We start from the raw sequence: 11332 nt of genomic DNA on the forward strand, positions 1-11332 counted from the left end.
CCACTCAAGAAAATACCCAGCCCATCAATTCCCCAGCCCCGTTCCTTCACCCCGTTCCTCCACCCCATTCTTCCACCCCACTCTTTCCTCGCATTCCTTCCCCCCCTCCCTTCCCTTCACTCGACAATCCCCCTCACCAAATCGACCACCTTCCTTGCACTCCCAATAGAATTCTGATACCCAGCCCCCGCATGCCCATACTGATGCACAACCTTCACCTTCCCCATCACCCCCTCCCTTACCCCCACATCTATCTCCTCAACCCCCACCCTAACCCCCCCTTTCCTCCCCGGCCTCAACCCAACCTGCATACTCGAGATCTCGATCTCAACGTCTGCCATATCAGGCCAGATACTCCTGCACCGGGCAATAATCCTCTCACAGGTCTCAGCATCCGGCTCAGGACTCCAATCGTTTGGCTTCTTCGTGCCGCCGAGGACAAACTCATTAGTCCCGGGACGCGGAATGATGTACGTTACAGCGGGAGCGATGGAGGGGTCTTCGTGCATGATGATACGTAGAATGTTGGGGGGAGGGCACGGGTGGATGCGGACGAGGAGCGTTTGCCCGCGGATAGGGTAAAGGTTTGAGGAATCGGCGGGGCAGAGAGACTTTGCCCCTAGGCCGGTACAGTTGATGACGATGGGGAAAGCGTTGCTGCCGTCGGGACTTGAGGCTTTGGTTTCAATAAGGCTTAATGTCGATGAGATAGCGCCTGAAAGTCCGGCGGAAGTTGGGAGATCGGCTTTGATGACTTGGAGGCCGAGTCTAGAGGCTTTGGACAGCAGGAAGAAGAGGTATTTTGAAGGGTTTATAGCGATCGAGTCATACGCAACCCCGCTGAGGCAGCCAGGTGGGAGATCGGTTGGCAGAATAACGGAGAAGTTTTGGACGTGCGATGAGAACCAGAGGGAAGGGGAGGATGGATTGGGGCTGTGGGGTATTCCTCTTGAGAGGACGGCGAAGTGTTAGCATAGCACAACATGGTAGATGACGAAACTTAATGGGGCGTTAAACGAGAAGACGAACGAGTACACATGAATCGGACGACGCTATCAACCCCGTCAGTCCAAGACCCAGCACGAGTAGTTCCTTGAATAGTATAAATTGAAGGCTAACCTGAATCCCCATTTCCTCCGCCAGCCCCCTATCATTCTCCAACACACCTATCCAGCTCTTATAACTCTCCAAATCCCATCGACACTGCTCTTCCTGATCTGGAGTCGCGTGAGTACGCCATATAGCGCCCGCCCTATCAAACATCAACCACCTATCTTAGAGCCCCAATCCTTCCATCTAATAACAAAAGGGGGGGCCGGTCTCACCAGGGCGATGTATATTCAATTGACTCATCACCAGGAAAGTGCTTTGCAATTATGGTCACATTATATCCAGCCTCGAGGAGAGAGACGGCGGTTTGGAGGCCGATGACGCCGGCGCTGGGGTGGTTGAAATTCAGTTGAGCTGGGGTGGAATTGAAAGGGTTTCGAAAGAGAGGCGGTTCTTACCCGAGGATTACGACGGAAGACATGGCTAAAGTCTAGGTGAGGTGGATTACGGCGGTGGAGTCGTGGTTTCAGTATCACAGACCCTCGTGTTGGTCGTAGTGCTAACTGGTTATAGATTAGGCGTTTATGCAGCTTGCAGATCGGAGAGAACTATTCGGAACAAGACAATTCGCAAATTGTTTATAGTCGTTTGGATTGATAAATATTCTCCCCGGAACATTGAAAGGAAAGATTTGATCTGATAAGCCTATTGCTGGAATTAAGGAAGGGGTCAATAGCATGTGGGTTTCTGCAGAGTCTAGGCCGGAATATTCCGGTATATCCTTAATTCATGGAATATGATCGGGATAGCATCACCAGAACCCATCAGAGCAGTAACGTGAATATGAATGTCAGTGAAACATGACATTTCGGGTTCGTGCTCAGCAATAAAGCTGGTGAGAGATTGTATGGATATGGGATTTGAGTTGGGATGATCCTTAGGCCTGCAGGGAGTTAGAGTTTGTGGTTTGAAAGAACATAATGCCTTTCAGAATCAAAGAAGTAGAGGGCTGGAAGGAAACAAGATTCTAGGATCGGACAAATCACTTACAGACTGGAAAGACACGATCCCGTAGCCCGTACAATCCCACAATAAGCATCAGCCCAGCACCTCCCTTGTGTCACAAGCAAACCTCACAGTATCACTCGTCGTGGAATTCTTACAACCTATTGCAAATAAAACAGTCGATCACACAGAAATCGGGAACTTTCCTATTTCATTGCAAATCCTATAATACACCATGCAAAGAACCCGGACCAGACACACCACCTATACCGCCGTGGACAAAATAAATGATAAGGTATTGGTTTCAGTCAGTAAACTTTTCCATCCTTGGAGTCTGAGCATACGAGCCGGAGAGAATGAAGGAGGCTAGGGAGAAGATGTAGTATTGTCGGGGATAAGAGTTATTGATGGTGTCGCTGCAGCAGAGCGCCTACCATTACAGAATGTGAGAGTGTGGGAGAGAGTGTTGAGGTGATTATGAGGAGAATCGGCGCATGACCTTAGCAATGACTGGAATTGCGTTAGAGAGGCTTTGTTATGAAGGGGTGGAACTTCATTCATACCGTGAAGAGAAACAACGCTGAAGATAAAGACGACGGAAAGGGTCATGACCACAACCGGGTCGACCTTCAAGCCAGGAGATTCATCCGTGTAGAGCCCTGGAAAGCGCAAATCGTCAGCAAGTTGTTCACCAATTTGGATGGTGCTCAAATATTGTCCCCGTTTCATCTGAACGTAGAGTCGCTCCGCCACTTTGTGCCTCGGCTCTTTGTCTGCCCATATCAAGTCCTTGCCCATCCGCATCTCCTCCCAACATCAAAATCTCTACTTACTCAGCATAGTGCTTGAGCTTCCGCCTGCACCGGCCGCTCGCGTGCTACTTGGTCGCTGGTTCGACACCTTCTCCGCGCGGTCGGCGGCCGCCTTCCTTCGCATCACCGTCGCGGGACCGCCTGGAGGCTTCGGCGACGCCGGGCGCGCCGTAGTTGGACCAGAAGGGGTGTTAGCGGGGGATTGAGCGCGTGGGGAAGACTAGAATGGTATTATGTTAGCAGTGCTAAGGAGACGTTGGGAAAGAGAAGGCCGGAAGTTGCGTCCAATGGCGTTGGAAAATCAAAGAGCTATTGCGAAATTCAAGCGAGGCAGTCGTGCAGCTTTGGCTTCAGCGAGTGAGAAGTGTGAATTCTAAATATATGCGCTAAAATGTTCATTGAAGAGCCGTGTCGTAGAAAGAATTTGGCTGCCAGGAGTCCACTCGACGTGGACTAAACGAGGGGTGTGGAATAAAAATCGAGGTACTTACCATAATGAATACGAATCTCTTGGTTTGAACTGGATTATAAGAGAAGCGAAGAGAGAACGGGAAGTGGGTGCGGTGGAATTGGGGTTACTGTGGTGGGTATAGGGTTCATAGAGGCCACGCTTCTAGAAATGTTAGTTGGGGTTGAACGTCAGGGTTAGCGCGGCCTTGTCCGCTCGCTAAGGAGCCGCAATGACAGAAGCACGTGACCTTAATATTGCCTTCCAGTACGGGAAATTCGGTTCTCAACGATCTATCACTTGAAATGTTGACATGAAATCGTCTCGGGCGGAATGGACACACCAAGGGAACAAGTTGCAAAAGGGTCACAATCAGTTATAATCTAGGTATCAGACTTTGTTTACCCCTGAAAACCACTTTTGCCATTAACACCAAGTGTGCCCCATCCCGTCCTTTACATGGGGTACAATCACCCGAGACGACAGAGATACTAGAAGGAGTCCTGACCATCCATCTTTGATCCCCCAAAACCGCCGACCAGAACCCGTAAAACTGCCTTCGAAAAATGAATAAGCCGAGAACCACGCCAGCACCAAAAGACTGAACAGCTATTTGAATAGGAAACAGTACCAACCTTAACCCGATTTGCGTGCAACAACCGTACAGACCCTGTTCCCGACGCACCAAAAGGGGATATTACGATCGATCTGTGCAAAGAGTGCAGACACGCCCATTGGAAATCCCGGAGTCGGATGCAGCAAGCACGCCGTAACGAGATGACTGGAACCCTGGGTAATTTTCACCGACCCACCCTAACCTGCTCCGCCCAATTTGGAAGACCGACTCAAAATGCCCGAGACACCTCAAATGCAGAAACTCCGGAAGTGCATCGAACTCCCCAACCCAAACAGAGACTTCTAACCCCAGACCGAAGCCTGTACACCATGGGTATTATTTCCCCAAACACCAGATTTGTTCCAAATGCCACTTACGCCCTTGTCGGTGACGGTCGAGGACGGGTTCAGAGAAGCAGAAGTAGTGCGCTCATTAGAATTGTTGTTGTTTTGCTCGCTTGCATTGTACGAGTAGCTGAGCGGCGACGGGAGAGGAGTCGTGGATCGCTTGCTCAAGGGAGCACCAGCCGGTTGACCCTGGTTCGTGGTAGGGCGAGTTCCAATCGGAGCGACGCCCGAGCCGTTGGAGGACTTTGCCCCTTGGCGAGGAGGAGATCCGCCGGGAGAAGAGCTGGAGGTGCGGCTCGCCTGTTGTGTGTTCTCGAACAGGCTAAAGGTCGGGTTCTGGTTCGAGGACGGCGAGGAGTTGCTGTTTGCACGGGCCTCCTGAGCACCGCCAGTAGTATCCTTGTCTCGAGAGGGCATCTGAACCACACCCTCGCCGGACTGCGCTTGCATGCCGAACGGATCAAAGGCCAAAGGGGAGGTACCGCGACCAGCACCAGAGGTGTTGACTCGAACGTCCTGGCTCGAGGTAGGATTGTTGCTAGTGTACAAGCCCGAATTCTCGCCATACAGGGCACGGTGCTGGCGAGCAATGAGCTCCCGGCGATCCTCTTCACTCATGGCGTTGGGACTCATGGAGCGGTCGGATTTGGAACCAGAAACATCTGCATTACCCTAGTTAACCAACCGTCCCAACGCTATTGTTGCCCAGATTCCGAGTCCTTACTTCTGTGATACTGCTGTTCCTGATGATAGTTGCGCAACTCCCGCTCGCGCTGAGCTGCCATCCGACGTTTTGCCTGGGCCATCTGATCGGCATCGTTGGGTCGGGGCGCATAGCGTTGGCTCTGGTAGTAGCCCTGGACGTTGGACGCCGAGTGGGATCGCATTCCGTCGTACTCGCTCACGGAGTGGTGCCGTTGGGGGCCGCCGCCCATGCGAGGGTCTGGTGAGGTCAGTATCTGATGGGAAAAGGGTTGTATGGAACCTCCTACCATATTCAGGGTACGGACGAGGGGCCATGACAGGCATCGAATCTCGGCGGTTGCCACCCACTTGAGTGGGAAACGCGAATCCTTTGGCACTCTTGGCGAGGTTGTCTGCGGCACGGTCGACCTCTGCAGAAGCAGTGTTAGCAAGCGTCAGTCTGATGGAGTGCACGCCATGGCTGCGCACAGCGTTGTGCTGTCATGCCAACTAGGCAGCAGACAGGACGCAGTATTGATTTAGATAGACCCCACGTACCATCGAATTGAGAGACGAAAGCATTGGCTTCGTCCCGGTTCACGGTTGAGCTTGCACCTGTCTGGCCGTTATCAACTGCCCCCAGGACGACATTCCAGTGGTCTTCCATACCAGAGCGCGACGGCGGCTGCGGCTGTTCCCAGGATGGCTGCCGGCCAGGAGCGGGCCACGAGGGGTCATTGTAGTAGGACATGGCGGGTCTCGGAGGGCGTAGAGTGAGAGTCTCGCTGCGGCCAGGGACTCGGGTTTGGAGAGGGTATTAGGGCTCGCAACGAAGGATGCCGGAACAACTAATGCCGGAGCAGGGAATCGGCAGCTGAAAAGAGTGTCAGTACCAAGCAAGACAATTGGCCGGGTGTGGAGTGAAGGAGCGAGAGCTTGTGGCGACGTTTGTACCCGCGGGAGGGGGAAGGGAAATGAGGTCGACAGTCGGGAGAGGAAAAGATTTTTGGCGCGCCCGCGCCCCAAAGCGGAGATGAGTTGAGATAGGGTTGCCGCTTACCGAGATCTGGGAACACACACACACACGCACAAGGAGCGACAGCTATCCACTCTGCAGGGCGCAAAGTGAATCAACTGAGTGCAGCAGAGGCTGAGAGGAGGAGAGGTGCGGAGAAGAGTGCAGGCGCAGCAGCAACTGGGATAGGGTTGAGGGACGTTCAAAAGGGGACTGAGATATTACGCTAGCTAGACCAAGCGTGAACAGACAGTGCAGACACTACTCAGGTAATCTCCGCCGTCACGGGCCACAGCCATCTCGCTGCTGCACGCAATTAGCAGAGTCAGGCCCTGCTAGCCGTGTGAGTCGGCGCGCAACGGCGCCCGGGGCCTCGCCGCAGCCTCGCGCTGGTCCTTGACCGTAGGCCCCCCAGCGTAATAGCACTCCGAGCATTCACTCTGAGCGACCTCGACCACGCCGGCCGGACGGGAGAGGATTCGGCGGCTGACGTTGACAGTGCTGGCAGTTGCAGGAGCCCACTGCCCGTTTCTCCCCCAAGTCTGCGGGACGCGAGAGGTTCAGTTAGGCTAACCATGTAGGTCTGGACATGCAACCCTGTATTGGGACTCGTCCAGCAGCGACTGGTTCCGCGAGAGCGCCCATAAAATGCCGCCCGTGCCTCTCCTTTTCCCACACACGGCGGCGGACCCTGATGAACATTTTCGCAGTCTGTCTGCTCTGGCAGCCGACGTTCTCGCCTCTGTGCGCTATTTACTGGTGGCACCTGCAGTCCAGGTGCCCAATAGTTCCCTCGCTGCAATTCTCCGGCGCAGGTTGAGAGCGAGAACGAGCATCCAGCCGCAGCACCAGCTGTCTCCCAGAAAAAGGTTGCACATGGATTGGCATCTGCACACCCCACCTCGCTATCCCGCTATCCCGCCATGCCTCCGGCCCTCCATCTGTGGCCGCCATCGCCAGCCAACAGCCTGCATCGCCGCGCTGCTGGAGACTCCGTCCTTGTTCGGCAGCCGTATGCAGTCATGGAGCTGCCAGTGTGATCATGTCCTGCTCGATTGCTGACCATCGCAGGCTTCGCCCATGGTGGTGCGGAGCTGGAGTGACTCTCGGGAGAGCTCCAATGAAGACGCCCCAGAGACAGCACCTCGCCAGATTTCTGGACCTGGTGGCTTGCATCTGCCGTCATTGCGCAAGCTGTCCGATCGCAGGCAGATGAGGATATGCGCAATGAAGTGCGCAACCTACTAGCTGTGATGGTTGTTGACGGTGAATGGAAGCCTTATCAAGGTGGCGGCAATGACGATGTCAATGTTTGGAAGCAAAAGCGGAGACGACGGCGACCGGCTTTCATGCCAGATGGGGCTTGATGGGGAAATGGCTGCATCTTCGTTGCGGTTGCAGCGCTTCTGAGATTGACGGCGCTGCTGCGAACAGGCTGCATGCTGACAGAACGTGTTCAATCATCGGACGCACAGCATGCGGCACGATGCAAACACATGCCACGCCGAGAGCTTCGCAAAGTGGCCTCGTTTGAGCTCCGTACTCGACAATGCGTCGAATCTTCTCTTGGTTGGAACCGGAAGACGAGGCCGGGCATCGGCGGTTCTGGGCATGACGAAGTCGAGGCAAGGCGTGGTATTAATAAATGGTGGGCTCACTCACTACTCACAATCAGCCCGACGGCGACGGCCAGGTGTTTTTTGCTTTTCACACCAGTTCGTCAACCTACCCTTGTAGTTCGGTTGGGACTGAAAACTAACTCTAGCAATAAGAATCGCTCTCCACTGTTTGTCGAGGCCGCGGTTGCACGAAAATCAAGGCACAAGTAGATGTTTTGTCCTCTCCTATTATTCATCCTCTCGCCTCTCGTCACATTCCTTTGTATCGTACTATGGTACCTGCATCAAATTTCGTCATACCTCCTTGTCCTACCGAAACACTCAACGGGTCTTGTGCCCAAGACATCTAAGTCATTTATCATCCACAAATCACGCGCGCGTCTGTCTCAAAGAAAATATGACTGCTATCATTCCGCGCTGCAACCAAACGATGCGTCCATGCTTCTGTTTCTCGGTGTATCTCAGCATCATGAGCACGGAGGAGCAACCAGGGTGGCCACAAGCTGCCCAGCGCTCTGGTTCTCTCAGACAAAATGCTGTAACTGTTCCCAACTTTGGATATTGAGTATTATGACGGTGCTGTACTGACATCAGCATACCGGTGGCGAATTGTCTACGAGCATTCTTTATGGGCAACTCACAGGGTGCAACTACTGTATGGTTGGCGTAACTTCCCTCTTGAATGACAAGCCGTGCTGTGTTTGTGAGAATTCACCGTTACAGCCACTTTCTAAGGTTGGTTGTTTGCACGCTTGCACCACTCGAATAGCCTGTCCGGAACGTTCCACGGCTATAACATATGGCACAGTTCCGACGCCGTATAACAACCCGATCCACACCTAGGGCATTCTAACCTTCAACTTCATAGCAAACTATCATGGCCACATCCACGCTCAACCTGCTCTCCCTTCCTCCCGAACTCATCCTCGAGATCGCCGACCACATTCCCCCTGACGGCATCCTATCACTAAAGTTCACGCATCCAAGTTTCAACACCCTCCTTCCGCTTGCCCCGCGTCTCAAGAATACCGCTTTAACTACCTGTGCCCGACTAGCCATTCGAACCTACCTTTCTCGCCCAGAGCCGAAACCTTCCCACATACGTTGCATTCTTTGCAAAGCCATTTATCCCGCTGCCCTCTTTAGTTCCTCTAGCAGCCCGGCATGTTTACCTCGATATCCTACCCATAATGCCCCGCATACGGAGATTGTCGAACTCCCAGCGCGGTTTTGCGCTTGGCATGTCGGACGCTTGGCAAGAGTTATACACACGGGCGCTGGAGGAAGGAACGAGTGGACCAGTAATATAAGGGAAATGTGCATGCACTGTGGAGTCGTGCGGGGCTGGAGAGAGTGCGACTGCACCTGCGATAGTTGTTCGGTGAGGAAGGTGCGGACCTATACTAGGTACCTGAACAACGACAAAGAGTGCAAAAGATTTCTGTTTTGGAGAGAAAATCCGAAACATGAAAACGGTACAGAACTAGGGCAAGCAGAAGGAAGACTATTTGTCAGAGAAAGTTGCTTGGATCTTTGTGAGTGAGCTCCTACTGCGAAATAGTGTGTGGTGGTCGTGATTAAGGTTAGGCGGAGGATTGGTGTGGCTTAGGGGTTTCATCCTGGTGCTAATACGAAGCCAGACGCCACAACGCATTTATCCACCATCAATCTTCCCGTGCACTTTGAGGACCGAAAGGCGGAATCTCACACTTCGATCTCACACAAGTTCTCGTTGCCTTCCTGCGGCCGCGACGAATAGAAGTCAGGCGAAAGCATTCAGTCTTGACAGTGCTTGCGCGCCTGGTCTGAGGAGAGCGGCCTGAGGGCGATGTTCGCCGACACCTGGTAAACTTTACTTTATGTATTCTTAAGTCTATACCCTAGACCATAGGCCATCTCCTACATCTTCACCTGTTTCTAACATGTCTACTTTCTCATCCACTACAACCTTCTCGACATCTCTTCCCATCTCCCTTCTCTTAGGCTCTTCCCGCCTGAGCCCTCTTCCCCAGCGCCAAACCTTCCCAACAGCCCACCATTGGATTCCCACCAACACCAACCCTACACCAACAGCCACCGCCTTCATAACCGCAAAGCTCATCCGACACTGATCAACCCATTGCGCATCCCACCCAAACCCATCATGCTCACTACACATGTCCACAAAACCAAGCCGCATACTCGGAAAAATCGGAATGGCGGCAGTAGTCTCAAAAGGCAAGACGAGATCAAACAGCGCGAGCGTACTGATCAGGAGCGTTGTAGCATGCACGGTTGTGTAAGCTGACACTAAGAGTGTGTCCATCTGATCGAGGTCAAGGTCAGCCTAAAGAACGCCTGCAGATGGAAAAGAAGCTACTCTTTTCTGCGTTCTGAGACACGGCAGAAATTTGGTCATGAGGCCGGACTTACGACCGCAAAATGTAGGTGCAGATGCAAATGCAAATGCAAATGCGCGTGCAAAGGCAGACGCTGCCAACGCAGCAAGAGAGGAAAAAGCAAGCTTACCCTCAGCGCGCCAAACACACCCAGCGCACTCCCACCCGCTGCCAAAACATTGTATAACTCAAACCCCGAACTCGGAAAGAAATGATAATCTAGGGGGAGTACGGAGTTATGTATATGCAACGCGAAGAACACGACGAGTGTATGCGTAATGAGCGTGAGCGAGGAGAGTGTCGTTGCAAGCACGCTGGATTTGTCGCTGTCAGCCTCGAAGCTTAGACCTTGAGCGGGGTTTTGGATGTTGCATCAGAGACGGACTTACCGGCTTGGAGAATGCGAGTAGGGTGACATGAGGTCTCCAAAGGCACGGGTTTTCGTTGGCAGCCCTCAATATTTGCGCGCTCAATGCTACTGTATCGTATGAATCGACTTCGAAGACTAAAGCAAATATCTATCGTGTCGGGGTTTCGGAGCTCGTCCGTACTCTTATCAATTCAATTCCAGTTCCCAGCCGGTCTCGCTGATTCCGAAATTCATAACGTCATCGATCGTATTCTCATTCTCACACCCACAATGGTTTGCGATATATTGCTAGCGAGCACCCAACACAAATGCAGTGTCGAAAAATGCAAATCCACAAAACAAAATGTTGTATCTGGATGGCGGGGGAGCAAGCACTTTTTATGGGAGAGCTACACTAGTTCCGGAAGTACCGGAATATCAGATGGCAATCTCGTGCACCGTCATCATCGTGGTTTATTATCAATCGGAAGCTTTGTAACCTTGCCATAACTTCTGCTACAACTCAGAGATCCGAGATGCGTGCGGGTTTGCATAGCATAGCAGTCGTGAACACGTGATTCTCCGCTGCAGGACTGTATCCTTAATGCCTTGTACCACAACCACAATCATTCCCTATACACAAATGACGATGCTAACTTGCATGCAGGACCAAGTCCAACTTCCGTTTTATCTCAGCAAGCTCAGACGAGATGGGGAGAGAGCCTCGACAGGGGCAAGCCCCTGCTAGTAGCCTTAGTGGCGCAAGCCCCATCTCTCTAACCAATGAGGGTGTAAGAAAGGCTTTCTCTCCCCAGCCGTCTGAGGGACTTTTGTGATTTTTTAGGTGATATCGTGGTTCTAAACCTCCTCCACCATGCACCAGCTCAACTAAGAATTACTGTAGCTCTACCACTTTTCGTCCAAACCAGGTTGGATTTTAATAGGTAATAGAGACAGTCTCTAGCTATATCCTAACATTTTTGTAACCTGATTCTAACAAGATTCAGCA

General features: G+C 52.5%; 5 protein-coding genes across 5 annotated transcripts; 2 read left to right on the plus strand and 3 right to left on the minus strand.

Annotated features, from left to right (window-relative positions):
* Window positions 1–116: 116 nt before the first annotated feature.
* Window positions 117–1555, minus strand: BDR25DRAFT_364350 (FAD dependent oxidoreductase; the record flags this gene model as incomplete). Its single annotated transcript, XM_033696839.1, has 4 exons — window positions 1509–1555; window positions 1326–1439; window positions 1077–1252; window positions 117–946 (listed from the first exon to the last, which is right to left on the minus strand). The coding sequence occupies exons 1-4, from the start codon at window positions 1529–1531 to the stop codon at window positions 117–119; spliced, it is 1143 nt and encodes a 380-aa protein (XP_033554353.1). The 5' UTR covers window positions 1532–1555.
* Window positions 1556–2250: 695 nt separating this feature from the next.
* BDR25DRAFT_274703 (uncharacterized protein) lies at window positions 2251–5719 on the minus strand. The gene is made up of 7 exons (XM_033687427.1): window positions 5521–5719; window positions 5271–5393; window positions 5003–5221; window positions 4258–4940; window positions 2889–3087; window positions 2619–2714; window positions 2251–2565 (listed from the first exon to the last, which is right to left on the minus strand). Exons 1-7 carry the CDS (start codon window positions 5711–5713, stop codon window positions 2531–2533), a joined length of 1548 nt encoding a protein of 515 aa, XP_033554354.1. The 5' UTR covers window positions 5714–5719; the 3' UTR covers window positions 2251–2530.
* A 1527-nt stretch (window positions 5720–7246) lies between these two features.
* On the plus strand, window positions 7247–8317 carry BDR25DRAFT_1795 (uncharacterized protein). Its single transcript, XM_033684199.1, has 2 exons — window positions 7247–7692; window positions 7750–8317. Exons 1-2 carry the CDS (start codon window positions 7454–7456, stop codon window positions 8159–8161), a joined length of 651 nt encoding a protein of 216 aa, XP_033554355.1. The 5' UTR covers window positions 7247–7453; the 3' UTR covers window positions 8162–8317.
* A 159-nt stretch (window positions 8318–8476) lies between these two features.
* On the plus strand, window positions 8477–8839 carry BDR25DRAFT_188530 (uncharacterized protein; the record flags this gene model as incomplete). Its single annotated transcript, XM_033684265.1, has 1 exon — window positions 8477–8839. A coding segment is annotated over one exon (363 nt), but the record flags the coding sequence as incomplete, so codon positions are not given.
* Window positions 8840–9440: 601 nt separating this feature from the next.
* BDR25DRAFT_274708 (uncharacterized protein) lies at window positions 9441–10581 on the minus strand. Its single transcript, XM_033687428.1, has 3 exons — window positions 10364–10581; window positions 10105–10288; window positions 9441–9901 (listed from the first exon to the last, which is right to left on the minus strand). The coding sequence occupies exons 1-3, from the start codon at window positions 10390–10392 to the stop codon at window positions 9470–9472; spliced, it is 645 nt and encodes a 214-aa protein (XP_033554357.1). The 5' UTR covers window positions 10393–10581; the 3' UTR covers window positions 9441–9469.
* Between the last annotated feature and the right edge of the window lie 751 nt (window positions 10582–11332).

Source organism: Lindgomyces ingoldianus (assembly GCF_010093535.1).
Source record: "Lindgomyces ingoldianus strain ATCC 200398 unplaced genomic scaffold BDR25scaffold_1, whole genome shotgun sequence".
Classification (NCBI taxonomy): domain Eukaryota; kingdom Fungi; phylum Ascomycota; class Dothideomycetes; order Pleosporales; family Lindgomycetaceae; genus Lindgomyces; species Lindgomyces ingoldianus.